The 17229-nt window shown below is 42.1% G+C and overlaps 1 protein-coding gene across 3 annotated transcripts in view; it reads left to right on the forward strand.

Moving 5' to 3' along the window:
* The window catches only part of ZNF16 (zinc finger protein 16), a 103321-nt gene that overhangs the window by 76626 nt on the left and 9466 nt on the right, over nucleotides 1–17229 (forward strand). The window contains exons 1-2 of one of the 3 annotated variants that reach the window (XM_017520369.2): nucleotides 1777–1884; nucleotides 4619–4823. In XM_017520369.2, coding sequence (XP_017375858.1) covers nucleotides 4628–4823 — 196 coding nt within the window. In that variant the 5' untranslated portion in view covers nucleotides 1777–1884; nucleotides 4619–4627. Of the gene's footprint in view, nucleotides 1–1776; nucleotides 1929–4618; nucleotides 4824–17229 lie in introns of those variants that run through there. The other 2 variants (XM_017520370.2, XM_037735494.1) reach the window with 2 other exon arrangements.

The raw sequence follows: 17229 nt of genomic DNA on the forward strand, positions 1-17229 counted from the left end.
GGTGGTCAGTGATAGGGTCAAGTACATCACATGAGGGCCCAGGACTTTCAAGTAGCCAAGATGAGGTAAGAAGCATAATGTGTCAGTGCTTTTTCCATACTTGCCAAGAAAGAACAAAGACATTTATATTTATATTACTTTTACTGATTATATCTTCTAAGAAAAAGAGGAAGCAGGTGCAGAAGCGGAACATGAAAGTGGACATGGAATGTGACCACTGAGGCACAGCATCACATAGAGACAATTAAGCCCCCAGATGTCTACCACAAGAGCTTGGGAGAGCAGAGTTTTCTCCTAACTCCTCCGGGGAGGGAGACATCTTGGATGTCTCCTTCCACAGCTGTCTAAACAGTGGGCGCTTGCCCATCGCTGGTGCTGCCACACGGCCAATGTGCCCTCCAGTAGCCCTTACACAGGCATGACAGAGGGGTTAAAGCATCCCATCTTGCCTTAGGGTCACTTCTTTCAAAATGTCACCATAGGTTCACATTTAGCAACCTGAGAGGCATTAGTAAAATATTATGCTGAGTATATATATATGCATGTGTGTATCTTAATGGTTATCTGTGAGTTACTAAGATCACCTATGAATAACTAAATTACCCATGAATAACTAAGATCACCTATGAATAACTACTATGGTTATAGCTCTAGTTATTTTCATTATTTACATGGGAATAGGCTGAGGCTTCTGACTCCTGCCTTGGCACTTACGGAGTCTCCCACCCACAAGAAATTTCTTCTGCCAGATGCCCTAAATCATCTCTCTCAAGCTCAAAGTTCCACAGATTTCTAGGGCAGGGCCAAAATGCCACCGATTTCGTTGCTAAAGCATAACAAGAGTGATCTTAGCTCCAGTTTCTGATAAGTTTCTTATCTCCATCTGAGAGCACCTCAGCCTGGACTTCAAAAAAAAAAAAAGGTTATCTAGACAGTGTTTCTTGAATTCCAATAGAGTTTGTTGTGAATTTTTAAAAATGTATTCCTGATTTTTTAATCTGCCTGCAAAATGAACGTTAAAATATTTGTGGGTGTTTTTTGTTGTTTGTTTGTTTTTTTTTTTGAGACAGGATCTCACTCTCTCACCCAGGCTGGAGTGCAATGATGTGATCCTGGCTCACTGCAGCCTCATATTCCCTAGCTCAAGCAATTCGCCCACCTCAGCCTCCTGAGTAGCTGGGACTACAGGCACACACCACCACACCTGGCTAATTTGTTTTTTTTTGTAGAGAAGGAGTCTCCGTTTATTGCCCAGGCTGGTCTGAAATTCCTGGCCTCAAGCTATCTGCCCACCTGGGCCTTCCAAGTGCTGGAATCACAGGCATGGGCCTCTGCATCCAGCCTTATTTGTATTCTTTATGGGCAAGTGTACAATTCATTTCTGTATTATAAATGATCCATGCACAATCACACGAAAACATATTAGCTACTGAAGGAATGTGAATTCTATTTATCTATCGAATCACTTATTGATTAAAGGATTCAGTTATTCCAAAAAGCATATCCTTACGTTTTTATCAAGCTACAATCTGTTCAGATTCTGGGGACCTGTGTATTAAAATCTCTCACTTCAACAGTATAGCTCATTATCTGCATTTCTAACAGTGTCCCCTTGTCTTTATTTGTCGCCTTGTTCAGTGCACGGGTCCACTCTGATAAAGGGGAACAGAACGGTCTCTGGGCTCAGGATTAGCGGAAACAGGTCTGGGGCTGAACCACAGAGTCGCCCGGGCCTCCTGTTGTCTAGAGAGACTACGCTGTCCCAGATAGAATGAGCCGCGGGCCGGAAGTTGAGGCGGGACTTCCTGGGGGATCAGCCGGCGTCGGCTGAGACGCCTTCGTGCTGCAGTGTTGTCTCTCTTCCAAGCGCGACCCCTTGAGGAGGTTAGTTGGTTCTGTGAAGCTCCACGCTTGGGACCGCGCGTCCGGTTTGTCCGCAATGGTTGGGGGGCCCAGGGGCCCCTTAGGGCTCATACGGGCGGGCGGCAAGACTGGATCCCCGGGCGGGGGCGGAGCCGCGCGGTGGGGTTGTGGGGCGGGGGCGGGGCAGGGGCCGCTCGGCCTGGGCCCGAGGTCGGAGCCTGGGGGGCGGCCTCCGGGAGAGGGATCTCCAGGGAGGGCCCCCGGTAGGGGACAGGAGCCAGGACTCTGCCCGCAGACTGGCGGCGTTCAAGTTCAGGAGCGACGGGGTAGCAGTGACATGGGGTGGTTCCCGGGGTGTGGGAGACAGAGTGGGTTCGCGGTTCCTGGTCTTCGATGCGAAGTCGGGGATGCATAGAGCAGAGCTCGGGGAGAGAGGGGGTTTTTCTCGGCCTCAGATGTCCCCTGCCCAGTCAGTAGTGGAGTCGCTCTCCATATGGAGGAGGTACTCTGGGGAGGGAGGAGAGTTTGGACTCGTTTTCCCGCCCAGGGGGAAGGTGCTGAGGGATCGGCCAGGGCCCATCCTGTTGCCGCTTGCCGTGGGAGGGTGGCGGCTGGCTCTTGCAGTTGCCTGTCTCCTTAAGAGCAGGCTTAGCCTTTAGCCAGCAGACTCCGCTTCCAAGTTTGTTCAAGCTGTTGGGGGAATCTTTTTTCCTTGGGGTTGGTCCACAGTAGTGTTGGCTGCCTGCCTGAGTGGCCCTTAGCTCTCCGAGGTCGTTCCATGTGGCCCTGTCAGATCCTTCTCAGGCTTTTAAGGGGTCATTTGATTAGATTTTATTAGAATTACCACAGGGTGATTCACGCCCGTAATCTTAATTTCCTCTGCAAAGTCCCTTTTGGCATGTAGTGTAACATAAGCACAAGTTCCCGGGATATGTACACGGGGGAGAGGGAGCGTTCATTCTGTGGGCTGAGAGGCAAGATCCCACACACAATGACGTGAGAAAAATGAGGTGTGAAACAATAGCATAATTGGGTGTGTGTGTGTGTGTGTTTATATATACATGTGTGTATATACATGCTGTGTAAGCCTAGATTAATTTGGAAGGGTACACTAGAAACAAGGGAAACTGAGTGGCTGTTTGGGCGTTTTTTCACCATAAATCCCTTTTTGCCTTTTAAATTTTGAGCCATGTGACTATGCCCCCATTCAGAAACAGTGAGAATTTAAAGTATTTTAAAATAAAATGGACTAAATAAATATTGCAGATTATTACATCTCCCCTTGTATGGGGAGAAATTTCCCTCGTGGAAACTGGGCATCTGCACTGTAAGGGCAGGCAGATCCATCACTGAGGGCCTTGTCACCCCCACTCCTCATGTCTGCTGCTCTGTTCCTGCTGCCACGTGGTAGACACCTTAGTGCTCTGCCTGCTTTGAATCTCATCTCACACCAATCCTCTGAGCACCCAGCCAGGTTCACCTTGAGATGTTTTGTTAGTTTTGTCTCTCCTGATATAGCAATGTGACCAATGCTTCACCTTCATCTGGCAGCCAAACCCACTTATCATCTGTCCACAGTGACCGTCACTGTGAGCTCTATTTATATCTCTTTGCCTTCTCCCTCAAGCTTTGTCCCTACACTTGTTCTCTGACCTTTTCACCCAGACCACTAGCTGTGCACTCCTCCTTGATGATGATCTGAGTCCAGCTGCATTACCCAGTCCTTCTTTCTTCCCCACATCACCTATTGGTGACACCTACCATCACTTTGACTCCCTGCACTATTGTTCTGGCACCTTTCTTCAGACCCCCTTGACCACACCCGCACTCTCAGCTGGTCCCATGAGGGCAGAGGAGTCAATGTCAGTACAATGTGAGTGAAGGGCTGAGGTGTGTCAGTTCTCCCAGTGGGCCCCTGGGCAGGGTATGGTGCATTTACACAGGGGGGTAGGGAGAATCAGTAACTTGGTCCATGTGAGGAGCCCATCATGCCTCCACATGGGAGTGTCTTATCTCCTGCTTAGAGAGAGTGGTTACGATTGGAGACGAGCCTAAGTTTGTGAGTCTTAACAGGGGTGTTGATGCCTTAAGGCTGGACATAATCACCAAGGAAGTACAGAAGTGAACACTGGGGTGCCAACATGAAATGGGGAATGAGAGGCTAGGAGGGAGTAGCTGGTGCACTGGGAGAACGTCCCAGGCAAGTAAAGATGGGAACACCTGCTGTGGATGCTGCCAGGATGGTGCATCTCAGACAGAATTGACCACTAGGATTGGTAGGCATTGACGCATAATGACTACAAGTGGGTCTGCAGCACAGGCTGCCCCCGGCTGCTCAACGTTTGGAGCTGCTGTTCTCCCACTCTAGTTGGGTCTGGCATGCCCAGCTTCAGAGCATTGTGAATATCAGCAATATGGAGTGTGAAGAGTGAGCCCAAAGAAGGATACAGACCCTGTGGGGGCTGCCCTCCTATCAGGGCAGGCCTGGGCCCCATTAGCTCACTTTGCCTTAGGGCCAGCAACTTGCTCCTTTGTACCTGTGGCCCTGGCTTGTGAGTCTGTGTCTCCATGGCTGACTCCCTCTTTTTGGGTTCAGGATCAGGGAACATAGCATCAGCCCCTGAGACCTGACAGCACCAGGCCCTCTTCAGGTCTTGGGCTATAGGAGTGGAGGAAGAGACCCCTTCCTTATGGGAGGATGAATCCCTGGAGCTAGCCTGTCTGTATACTTACCTGTGTTCTTTCTGGTCTTCAGGTCCTAGTCATGCCCAGCCTCAGAACTCGCCATGAGGAGGCAGAGATGGAGCTCTCAGCTCCAGGACCATCCCCTTGGACCCCAGCAGCCCACACCCGTGTGAGTGATGCTCCTGCTGTGACCCACTCTGGATCTGCAGTCTGTAGTCCCCTCTGCTGTGGTGATACAGAGCCGGAAGCCATCTGCCCTCACTACCAGCAGCCAGGTACTTTAAGAACGTTTCCCCACTGGTGCCCTTATTCTGAGGAAATGATGTCCATGGAACCCTGTGCTTACCTCGAGGAGGCATCTGTGTGATCATAGGTGGGGAGGGCAAGGGGGGTACTCATTAACTTAAGGAGCCAAGGCTGGATGTTAGCAAGGAAATTGACCTGGCCTGGCCTCTGGCACCTTGAGCAGAACTGTGATTTCCCCACTTGACACAAAGAGGCACAAAATCATGGCCTCTGGGGTGCTTTGATTTGTCCTATAGTCCTGACCCCGTCCCAGTTAAATAACCAGGCTAGTGGCAGCCCCCTCCCCTCAGGACTATGCTAGTCCTGGCCTTTGTACTATGGTTACCTATACAGTTAGCCATCTAAAGCCTAGGAAGAAAAAAGCTGAGGAGTTTCTTGTGTGAAAATAAAGGCATTCCAGAAGCACCCTTGGACTGGGTGTGGTGTCTCATACCTGTGATCCAAGCACTTTGAGAGGCCAAGGCAGGAGGATTGTATGAGGCCTGGAGTTCAGGACCAGCCTGTATAACATGGCATGATCCTGTCTCTACTAAAAAATTAAGAAAGGCTGGGTGTGGTGGCTCACACCTATAATTCCAGCACTTTGGGAGGCCAAGGTGGGAGGATTGCTTGAGGCCAAGAGTTTGAGACCAGCCTGGCCAACATGGCAAAACCCTGTGTCTACTAAAAGTACAAAAATTAGCCAGGTGTGGTGACAGGTACCTGTAATCCCAGCTACTTGGGAGGCTGAGGCATGAGAATCACTTGAACCTGGTAGGTGGGGGTTGCAGTGAGCTGAGATCATGCCACTGCACTCTAGCCTGGGAAACTGGACTGAGGCTCTGTCTCAAAAAAAAAAAAAAGCACCCGTTTATACTGGTGAATCCAGGAAGTCACATGCATACCCATGCATGAATGTGTGCTCAGAAAAGACCAGTTAAGACCATGAGCTTTCTTATCTGGCTAATCTCTAGGCTAAGTGAAGGCAGTAAACTCAAAAGAGTTCTAAACAGTGTTTAAAAAGTACCCCAAAAAAGTACACAGTCAATCCGCAAAGACTTGGAGAAGTGTTTTGATTTTTCCCTTGATATTCAAAGAAATCAAAGTTTGACAGTGTTCAACTGTCAAAACACTAGTTGAACACAAGCTGAAGAAAAAGACTTCAGTGACTGTACTTGACAAAGAATAGGCTTTGCAAAAATAGTTTGATTAAGTAACTTAATGAACATATGACTCTAGTCCTCAACATTCAAAAACAGCAAAGTCTAGGGTAGGGGTACCACATTTTAATATTCAGATGTGCAGTTTTTAACAAAATAAAAATCATGAAGCATACAAAGAAGCAAGAAAATATGTCCCATTCAAAGGAAAAAAGTAAACTGACAGAAAGTGTCCTGGAGAAATCACAGACATTGGACTTAACTAGATAAAAACTTTAAATCAACTGTCTCAAATATGCTCAAAGAGCTAAAAGAAACCATAGAGAACTACAAGAACCAGGAAAATGATGTGTGAACAAATGGAAATATCAAAAAATAAATACAAGTTGTAAAAGAAACAGAAAATCTGGAACTAAAAAGTATAATAAAATGAAGTGGAAATTTTGCTAGAGAGTTTCAGCAGTAGATTTGAGCAGACAGATACATCTGGAAACTTAAAGATAAGACAATTGAAATCATTAAGTTTGAGGAGAGAAAAAAATCCAAGAAAAGTGAACTTAATGAACCATGGGACACCATCAAGTAGACCAACATGCATAGTATGGGTGTTCAAAAAGGAAAAAAGTAGAGAAGGGAATGAAAATAATATTTAAAGAAATAATGGCTGAAAGTATTCCAGATGTGATGAAAGACATGTCTACACATGTGAGAAGTTCAACGAACTGAATAGAGTCGGTTTAAAGAGATCCACAACAGGTCTCTTTCTAATCAAATTGTTGAAAGACAAACCAGGAATTCTGAAAGCAGCAAGAGAGAAGGGAATGTATCCTGAACAAGGGGTTCTCAGTAATATTTCTAGCCGAGTTTTCATCAGAACTCATGGAAGTCAAAAGGCAGTGGGACGGCTTAAACTCCTCAGAGGCGGAAAAAAAAAAACTTGTCCATTAAGAATTCTGTTATCTAGCAAAATTATTCTTCAAAAGGAAGGAGAAATTAAAACATATCCAGACAGATAAGAGCTGAGGAAGCATGTTACAAATAAACTGCCCTACAAGAAATGCTAAAGGGAGTCTCAAAGGTTAAAATGAAAGAACACTAGACAGGAACTCAAAGCCATACAAAAATAAAGACCTTCAGTAAAGGTAACTAACTACATAGGTAAGTGTAAAAGTTAGTATCCCTGCTTTTGGTTTGTAAATCCACTTTGTATTGGGTTGGTGCAAAAGTAATTGTGGTTTTTGCCATTGCATGTTTCCTATGTCATTTAAAGGACAAATACTTAAAAGGTCTGCATTGTAAGTCTGTGTTTTTTACCCCACCATGTATAAAGATGTAATCAGTGATGACAACAACATAAAGGGGGTAGCAGCTGTAAAGCAGCAGAGATTTTATATGTTTTTGAGGCTAAATTGGTATAAATTGTTTAAGGATGTTAGAACATTTATTGCAGTCATTGTGGTAACCAGTAAGAAAATATCTTACAGATAGGCCAGGGACAGTGGCTCACGCCTATAATCCCAGCGCTTTGGGAGGCCAAGGCAGGTGGATCACCTGAGGTCAGGAGTTTGAGACTAGCCTGACCAACATGGCAAAACCCCGTCTTTACTAAAAATACAAAAATTAGCCGGGCATGGTGGTGAGCACCTGTAATCCCAGCTGCTTGGGAGGCTAGGCAGGAAAATCACAGGAACCCAGGAGGCAGAGGTTGTAGTAAGCCGAGATCATGCCACTGCATTCTAGCCTGGATAACAGAGCAAAACTCCATTAAAAAAAAATCTTAAAATTGAACACAAGAAGTAAGGCTAGAATTAAAATGGCACACTACAAAAAAGGTAATACACAAGAATACAGCAGCAGTGGAATTGAGGAACAAAAAGGTAAAAGATATATCAGAAACAACAAAATGGCAGAAGCCCATCCTTTTCAGTAATTACTTAACATGTAAACTCTCCAGTCAAAAGGCAAATATTGACAGAATGTATAAGAAAGTATGGTCCAACTGTATGCCACAAGAAGCTTTAGATTCAAAGATACAAATAAGTTTAAAGTCAAAGGTGGAAAAAATATTCCATGCAGAGAATAACCAAAAGAGAGCTGGGGTGACTATACTAACATTAGACTAAATAGACAGCAAAGAAGGGTGGTATATATTTATAAAAGGGTAGATTCATCCAGAAGATACTGCAATTATAAGCAGATACACACAAAAAAGGGCTCCAAACTATCTGAAGCAGACATAGAGAGATTGGAAGGGAGAAATAAATAGCTCTATAGTAATAGACACTTTGGTACTCTACTTTGAAAAATGGATAGAACATCTAGACAGAAGATCATTAAGCAAATAGGGGACTTGAATAGCACTATAAACCAACTAGACCTAACGGACATTGCTATGGTCTGAATGTTTGTGCCCCACTCCCACCCCTCCATTTATATCTTGAAATCTAATCCCCAGTGTATTGTTATTAAGAGGTGGGGCCTTTGGGAGGTTACTAGGTCATGAGAGCAGAGCCCTGTGAATGGGATTATGCCCTTATAAGAGGCCTGAGGGAGCTTGTTAGCCTCTTTTCTTGCCCTTCTACCATGTGAATACACATGGAAGGCAATACCTAGGAGGAACAAACTCTCATCAGGCAGTGAATCCCCTGGCACCTTGATCTGAACTTTGCAGCCTCCAGAACTGTGAGCAGCAAATTTCTGTTGTTTATAAATAACCCAGTCTAATGTATCTTGTTATAGTAGTACAAATGGGTGAAAACAGAAGTACATAAAAATTCAGAAAAGAAGATAAACATTTTTCTCAAGTGTACATGTAACACAAACTATATGTTAGACCACAGAACAAGTCTCAATAAATTTAAAAAGATTGAAATTATACAAAGTGTCTTCTCTGACCAGCAACAGTGGGGAAACTGGAAAGTATACAAATGTATGGAAATAAAGCAACCAGTGTGTCAAAGAGGAAATCAGACAGTTAGACAATACCTACAGACAAATGAATGAAAACACAACATGCTAAAACTTATGGGATTCAGTGAAAGCAGTGTCAAAAGGGAAATTTATAGCAGTAAACACTTCGTTAAAAAGGAAGAAAGAGGGCAGGTGTGATTGGGAGGCTGAGGTGGGTTGTTTGCTTGAGCCCAGCAGTTCAAGACCAGCCTGGGCATCATGGTTGAGACCCTATCTCTACTAAGAATACAAAAAATTAGCCAGGCATGGTGGCTTGTGCTCATAGTCCTAGCTACTTATAAGGCTAAGGTAGGAGGATCACCTAGGCTCAGGAAGTAGAGGCTGCAGTGAGCTGAAATCATGCCACTACATTCCAGCCTGGGCAATGGGAGTGAGACCCTGGCTCAAAAAAAAAAAAAAAAAAAAAAAAAAAAAAAAAAAAAAAAAAAGAAGAAAGAAAGATATAAATCAGTAGCCTAACTTTACTTCTTAAAGGACTATAAAAAGAAGAGCAAATAAAGTTCAAAGCTAGCAGAAGGAAGAAAATAATAAGGGTTAGAACAGAGTTAAATGAAAGTGTAGAAAATCAATAGAATCAACAAAATCAAAAGTTGGTTTTGTGAAAAGATAAACTTAGTTTGATTTAAAAAAAGATACAAATAACTAAAATCAGAAATGAAAGTGGGGACATTACTAACCTTACAAAAGTAAAACAATAATAAGAGAACATTGGGTCTAGTTGTACACCAACAAATTAGATAATTGAAAGGGACAAGTCAATAGAAACACAAATTCCTAAAACTGACTCAAGCATAGGTAGAAAATCTGAACAGATTTCTAACAGAGATTGAGTTAGTAAAAACTCCCAATAAAATAAAGTCCAGGACAATGGCTTTTCTTAATTTTTTAAGGCAGAGTCTCACTCTGTCATCCAGATTGGAGTACAATGGCGAGATCTCAGCTCACCACAACCTCCGCCTCCTGAGTTCAAGCAATTCTCCTGTCTCAGCCTCCCAAGTGGCTGGGATTACAGGCATATACTGCTATGCCCAGCTGATTTTTTGAATTTTTAGTAGAGGTGGGGTTTCACCATGTTCCCCAGACTGGTCTTGAACTCCTGAGCTCAGGTAGTCCACCTGCCTCAGCTTCCCAAAGTGCTGGGATTACAGATGTGAGTCACTATGCCTGGCCCACAAGGGCTTTAAAGTTAAATTTAATGAATTAATACCAAGTCTTCTACCAGCATTTAATGAATTAATACCAAACATTTGCAAACTGTTCCAAAGGAGAAGAGAACACTTCCTAACTCTATAAGGTCAACATTACACTGATTCCAAAGCCAGATGAAGATATTTCTTTCTTGACAAGAAAAGAAAATTACAAACCATTATCCCTTATGGCTAGCGATGTAAAACTCCCAACAAAAAAACAGAAAACTGAATCCAGTAGCATATTAAGGATATTATACCTCATGACCAAGTGGGATTTAACCCAGGATATAAGGGTGGTTCAACGTAAGAAAACCTGCTATTGTAACTTGTCACGTTAATGGAATGAAGGAGAATAACTATGATCATCTCAATTTATGCAGACAAAATAGACAAAATCTAAGTTTCATAATTAAAAAAAAAATTCATAAAACTTGTAATAGAAGGGGACCTTCTGAACATGATAAAGGGCATTTGTGAAAACCCTCAAGATGACATCATACACAGTAGTGAAGAGCAAAACTTTCCCCAAAGGTCAGGAACAAGATAAACATGCCACTGTGCAACCTTGTATTGCAAGTTCTAACCAGAGCAACTAGTCGAGAAGAAATAAAAGGCATCCAGTTGGAAAATGAAGTAAAATTGTATTTCCATAAGATGTGACTCCATGTATATGAAATCCCAAAGAATCCATGAGAAAGCTACTAGAGCTAATAAACAAATTGAGCAAAGTTGCAGCAACTGAACAACACACGAAATCAGTTGTTTCTGTATACCAGCAATGAACAGTCTGAAAAGGAAATTAGGAAAGCAATTCCATATACAATGACATCAATAGGAAAAATAAAAACCTAGGACTAAATTTGTCCCAGGAGGTTTAAGACTTATTCACTGAAAATTGCAAAAGATTGTGGAAAGGAATTAAAGAAATCACAAATAAATGGAAGGCATCTTGTGTTCATGTATTGGAAGACTTTGATATTAACTGTCAAAATGCCTAGAATGCGGTTTTGGTCATGTTGGGGTCACCACCTGAGACATTGATCAGCACCTGCTGAGGTCTGTCCTGCAGACCCTGACTCAGCGATGGATGAATAAATACACTCACATACACCAGAGTACAGTGTAAGAGTCAGGCTAGGGATGGTTGTCACCTGCTTTCAGAGGGTGATTGTAGCTAACCGACCCCTACTACTTGTCCTTCCTCACATTTATTCAGTATAGATTTAATGACAGAGGTTCTGAGTCAACACACTTGTGGATAATTAACATGATTAAGAGAGTGGCTTTACAAATGATAAAAGTTTTTAGTTCTGGGGCCCAGAATAAACACCATTAATGGGTAATTCTCCTTTGACCTCCCCCGAGAGGACCGTCCAGCACAAAATTTACATGACTAAACAGAGTAGAGACAAAGAATATGGGGTAAACAGACTTAACTGGGGAAGCTTTTATTTTCTTAATCTTTATCCTATGATTTAATGCTCTAACCTAAGAACTGGCTGCCTTCAGCCCATCTCACTAAAAACCTTTCAGACTTCCATAAGCTTTGATTTATTAATATTTCCCTTAATATTTTGTCAGCCACCCTGAGTGGATCCCAGTATCTCCCCCTTCTCTGTTATTAATTTTAGGCTATGTTGTCTACCAGCTACTGATGCGTTCAGCCATGGGTCTGTCAGGTGAGGCGGTCATTGCTCTCATTCCGGCTTTGTATCGTAGAATTAATAAATAACATAAGACAATTCTGAGTACAATTAGCAACATTCTTTTCTAGTCAAAGAGTGACTCCTAGGAATGGGAGTTTAACTAGGAGAGAGGATCTCCCACACCTTCCCACATGGCCGTTTGTTGGGTATGCAGATCTATAGTGTGAAGGGATTCTAGAAGTTTAGTTTTAAATTGCTTTACATCTGATGTTAAATTGTCTTGAAAGGTTCCTTAGAGGTGTTGTTTCACCTCATCCACTGCAATGCTGGCAGTTGCTAGGATGACTGTGACTGAGAATATAAAGGCTATAAGCATAACTATGAATCTTTGTGTCTGACCTGTAGTGTTACTTGACATCTCAGTTCACTGTATGCTATTAATGAGGAACTTCACTGGGGATAAGTTAATCTCTTTTAGTTAAGCAGTTGGGTTGTTAGTAGCTTTGAAGGGGGTGTTAGTTTTAAGTTACAGGGCGGAAAAATGTAGATTAGAAGAGTGGGCTTGATAGAGTGTAGTAAGTACAGGTTGCAGGCAAAGCAAGAGAATAAAAAATAAACAAGTTACCTGGAGTGAGTGACGTCTCTGTCCAGAGCAGGATTTGCTTTGTCTTCTGTGTTGTCTTCTTCAGCACTCTCCAGGTGATATCTAGGGCTGTGTTGTCTGTGGAAGCTGCATTGTTTGGAGTTGTGTATCCTGTAGAGTCTTTCTTAGGATGGCTCGAGTTTTTTCTTCTTTCCATCCTTTGATGAGGACACAGTCTCTAGACTGGTGCTAGTGTACCAGAAATTCTAGAACTGCTAAGAGACCTTTTATAATCTTTGTACAAGTACAACAAAAAAAACTTGTACTGCTTTATCTTAATGTCTTGTTTACAGAAAAACTAGATGTTACTTCTTTAACTTATAACCAATATGTTTACACACAGTAAAGGTACATTTTTTAATTTTTATTTTTATTTTTATATTGCATTTTAGGTTTTGGGGTACATGTGAAGAACATGCAAGATTGTTGCATAGGTACACACATGGCAGTGTGATTTGCTGCCTTCCTCCCCATATAATTATATCTGACATTTCTCCCCATGCTATATCTCTCCACAACTCCCCACCCCTTGCTGTCCTTCCCCTATTTCCCCCCGACAGACCCCAGTGTGTGATGCTCTCCTCCCTGTATCCATGTGTTCTCATTGTTCAACACCCACCTATGAGTGAGAAGATGTGGTGTTTGATTTTCTGTTCTTGTGTCTGTTTGCTGAGAATGATGGTTTCCAGGTTCATCCATGTCCCTACAAAGGACACGAACTCATCATTTTTCATGGCTGCAAAATATTCCATGGTGTATATATGCCACATTTTCCCTGTCCAGTCTATCATCCATGGGCATTTGGATTGGTTCCAGGTCTTTGATATTGTAAACAGTGCTGCAATGAACATTCGTGTGCACGTGTCCTTATAGTAGAATGATTTATAATCCTTTGGATATATACCCAGTAATGGGATTGCTGGGTCAAATGGAATTTCTATTTCTAGGTCCCTCAGGAATCACCACACTGTCTTCCACAATGGTTGAACTAATTTACACTCCTACCAACAGTGTAAAAGTGTTCCTATTTCTCCACATCATCTCCAGCATCTGTTGTCTCCAGATTTTTTTAATGATCACCATTCTAACTGGCGTGAGATGGTATCTCAATGTAGTTTTGATTTGCATTTCTCTAATGACCATTGATAATGAGTATTTTTTCATATGTTTGTTGGCCTCATGTATGTCTTCTTTTGTAAAGTGTCTGTTCATATCCTTTGCCCACTTTTGAATGGGCTTGTTTGTTTTTTTTTCTTGTAAATCTGTTTTAGTTCTTTGTGGATTCTGGATGTCAGCCCTTTGTCAGATGAGTAGACTACAAACATTTTTTCCCATTCTGTTGGTTGCCGTTTCACTGTAATGACTGTTTCTTTTGCCATGCAGAAGCTGCGGAGTTTGATTAGGTCCCATTTGTCTATTTTGGCTTTTGTTGCCAATGCTTTTGGTGTTTTGGTCGTGAAGTCCTTTCCTACTCCTATGTCCTGAATGATTTTGCCTAGATTTTCTTCTAGGGTTTTTATGGTGTTAGGTCTTGTGTTTAAGTCTTTAATCCGTCTGGAGTTAATTTTAGTGTAAGGTGTCAGGAAGGGGTCCAGTTTCTGCTTTCTGCACATGGCTAGCCATTTTTCCCAACACCATTTATTAAACAGGGAATCCCTTCCCCATTGCTTGTTTTTGTCAGGTTTGTCAAAGATCGGATGGTTGTAGATTTGTTGTGTTGCCTCCAAGACCTTTGTTCTGTTCCATTAGTCTATATCTCTGTTTTGGTACCAGTACCATGCGGTTTTGATTACTGTAGCCTTGTAGTATAGTTTAAAGTCATGTAGCGTGATGCCTCCTGCTTTGTTCTTTTTGCTTAGAATTGACTTGGCTATGCGGGCTCTCTTTTGGTTCCATATGAAGTTTAAGGTGGTTTTTTTCCATTCTGTGAAGAAGGTCGTTGGTAGCTTGATGGGGATAGCATTGAATCTGTAAATTACTTTGGGCAGTATGGCCATTTTCACGATATTGATTCTTTCTAACCATGAGCATGGAATTTTTCTCCATCTGTTTGTGTTCGCTCTTATTTTGTTGAGCAGTGGTTTGTAGTTCTCCTGGAAGAGGCCCTTTACATTGTTTGTTAGTTGTATTCCTAGGTATTTTATTCTCTTTGTAGCAGTTGTGAATGGCAGTTAGTTCTTGATGTGGCTCTCTTTAAGTCTGTTATTGGTGTATAGGAATGCTTGTGATTTTTGCACATTGTTTCTGTATACTGAGACTTTGCTGAAGTTGCTTATCAATTCAGGAGATTTTGGGCTGAGATGATGGGGTCTTCTAGATATACAATCATGTCGTCTGCAAATAGAGACAATTTGGCTTCCTTCTTTCCTATTTGAATACCCTTTATTTCTTTTTCTTGCCTGATTGCTCTGGCTAGAACTTCCAGTACTGTATTGAATAGGAATGGTGAGAGAGGGCATCCTTGTCTAGTGCCAGATTTCAAAGGGAATGCTTCCAGTTTTTGCCCATTCAGTATGATATTGGCTGTTGGTTTATTGTAAATAACTTGTATTATTTTGAGATACGTTCTGTCAATACCTAGTTTATTGAGAGTTTTTAGCATAAAGGCCTGTTGATTTTGTCCAAGGCCTTCTCTGTATCAATTGAGATAATCATGTGGTTTTTGTCTTTGGTTCTGTTTATATGGTGAATTATGTTTATAGACTTGTGTATGTTGGACCAGCCTTGCGTCCCCAGGATGAATCCTACTTGATCATGGTGGATAAGCTTTTTGATGTGCTGTTGCAATCGGTTTGCCAGTATTTTATTGAAGATTTTTGCTCTATGTTCATCATGGACATTGACCTGAAGTTTTCTTTTCTTGCTGAGTCTCTGCCGGATTTTGGTATCAGGATGATGTTGGTCTCATAAAATGATTTGGAAAGAATTCCCTCTTTTTGTATTGTTTGGAATAGTTTCAGAAGGAATGGTACCAGCTCCTCTTTGTATGTCTGGTAGAATTCGGCTGCGAACCCATCTGGACCTGGGCTTGTTTTGGTTGGTAGGCTATTAATTGCTGCCTCAACTTCAGACCTTGTTATTGGTCTATTCAGGGTTTCGACTTCTTCCTGGTTTAGGCTTGGCAGGATGCAAATGTCCAGGAATTTAGCCATTTCTTCTAGGTTTACTAGTTTACGTGCATAGAGTTGTTTGTAATAATGTCTGATGATGGTTTGTATTTCTGTGGAATCTGTGGTGATATCCCCTTTATCATTTTTTTATTGCATTTATTTGATTATTCTCTCTCTTTTTTTTTTTTTTTTGTTGATCTTTTTGAAAATCCACCTCCTGGATTTATTGGTTTTTTGAAGGGTTTTTTGTGTCTCTATCTCCTTCAGTTCTGCTCTGTTCTTAGTTATTTCTTGTCTTCTGCTAGGTTTTGAGCTTTTTTGATCTTGCTCCTCTAGCTCTTTCAATTTTGACGATAGGGTGTCGATTTTAGATCTCTCCTTGCTTCTCAGGTGGGCATTTATTACTATATATTTTCCTCTAGATACTGCTTTAAATGTGTCCCAGAGATTCTGGTATGTTGTGTCTTCGTTCTCATTGGTTTCGAAGAACATCTTTATTTCCGCCGTAATTTCATTGTTTATCCAGTCAACATTCAAGAGCCAGTTGTTTAATTTCCATGAAGCTGTGTGGTTCTGAGTTAGTTTCTCAATTCTGAGTTCTAACTTAATTCCACTGTGGTCTGAGAGACTGATTGTTACGATTTCCGCTCTTTTGCATTTGCTGAGGAGTGATTTACTTCCAATTATGTGGTCACTTTTAGAGTAGGTTAGAATATACTTTAACTATGTGCTTAAAGCCACAGGCAGAATATCTTTAATCTTGTAATTGAGTTTTCAAGGTGACCAAATTTATGGACTTTAAACTGGCAAACAGTTCTGAAAACAGTGACTCACTAGCTGAGCAAAGACTGCCTGTAATCAGTGTTTCATATATGTGTTTGCAATACAGTTACTTGAAAATTTTCTTCCCTTTCTGAGAATGGGTATAACATTTTGACTTCTTAATTCAACAAATATTATTTAATTTGGTTTAAAGTGTTCCTTTAAAGGGTAATGTGTGGTTTAACATGCCTAGCTTTTAATTGCTTTTTAATTCTTGGGCCTTCTGTAATAATCTCTCTCCTTTCAGAGGTTACTGTTTTACTTAAGTTGGATTTTAAAAAAGCCATGTTAAGGGTAAGAGAGAAATAACAATGGCCATTATCAGAATTTAAATTTAACTTGAATTTTAGCAGAGAATTACCATTTGGGATGTTGCTGTATACAAAGAACACACGAAATTTCACTGTGGATGTCTGCAGAGCCAGAGGCAGTGGTGTGGATCCCAGGACAGCAGCCATGCTGCACCTGCCTAGGTGCCACTCTTTGCCTGCCCCGTGTTCTGTGTGCCCTGCTCCCTCCCCCCATCCTCGGGAGGCTGCTGGGTGGACCTTCCTGTGCACACCTCCTGCCCCTCCCTAGCAGGTTAACTCAGGTGCACCGGGCCTGGCCTATCATCTCTTTTTTCTGCTGTGCAGGCTAAATTCCTGGTAGCCTTTGCTGGCTCTGGGTTTGTGAGATTTTTCTCCTATTACTCGCTCCCTCTGCCTCGGCTGTAGCTGCCAGCTTGCGTAGAGCTTCCCTGCCAGTCTGTTCTTTCACCTACCGTCTGTTTAGCTATGTGGTTTCTGCCTCCAATGCCTTTTTTCTTATGTTTTTATAAACGTATACTTGATTGCCTTGCTGATCATCAGTTAC

This window comes from Cebus imitator, unplaced genomic scaffold (assembly GCF_001604975.1).
Source record: "Cebus imitator isolate Cc_AM_T3 unplaced genomic scaffold, Cebus_imitator-1.0 Scaffold826, whole genome shotgun sequence".
Lineage (NCBI taxonomy): Eukaryota > Metazoa > Chordata > Mammalia > Primates > Cebidae > Cebus > Cebus imitator.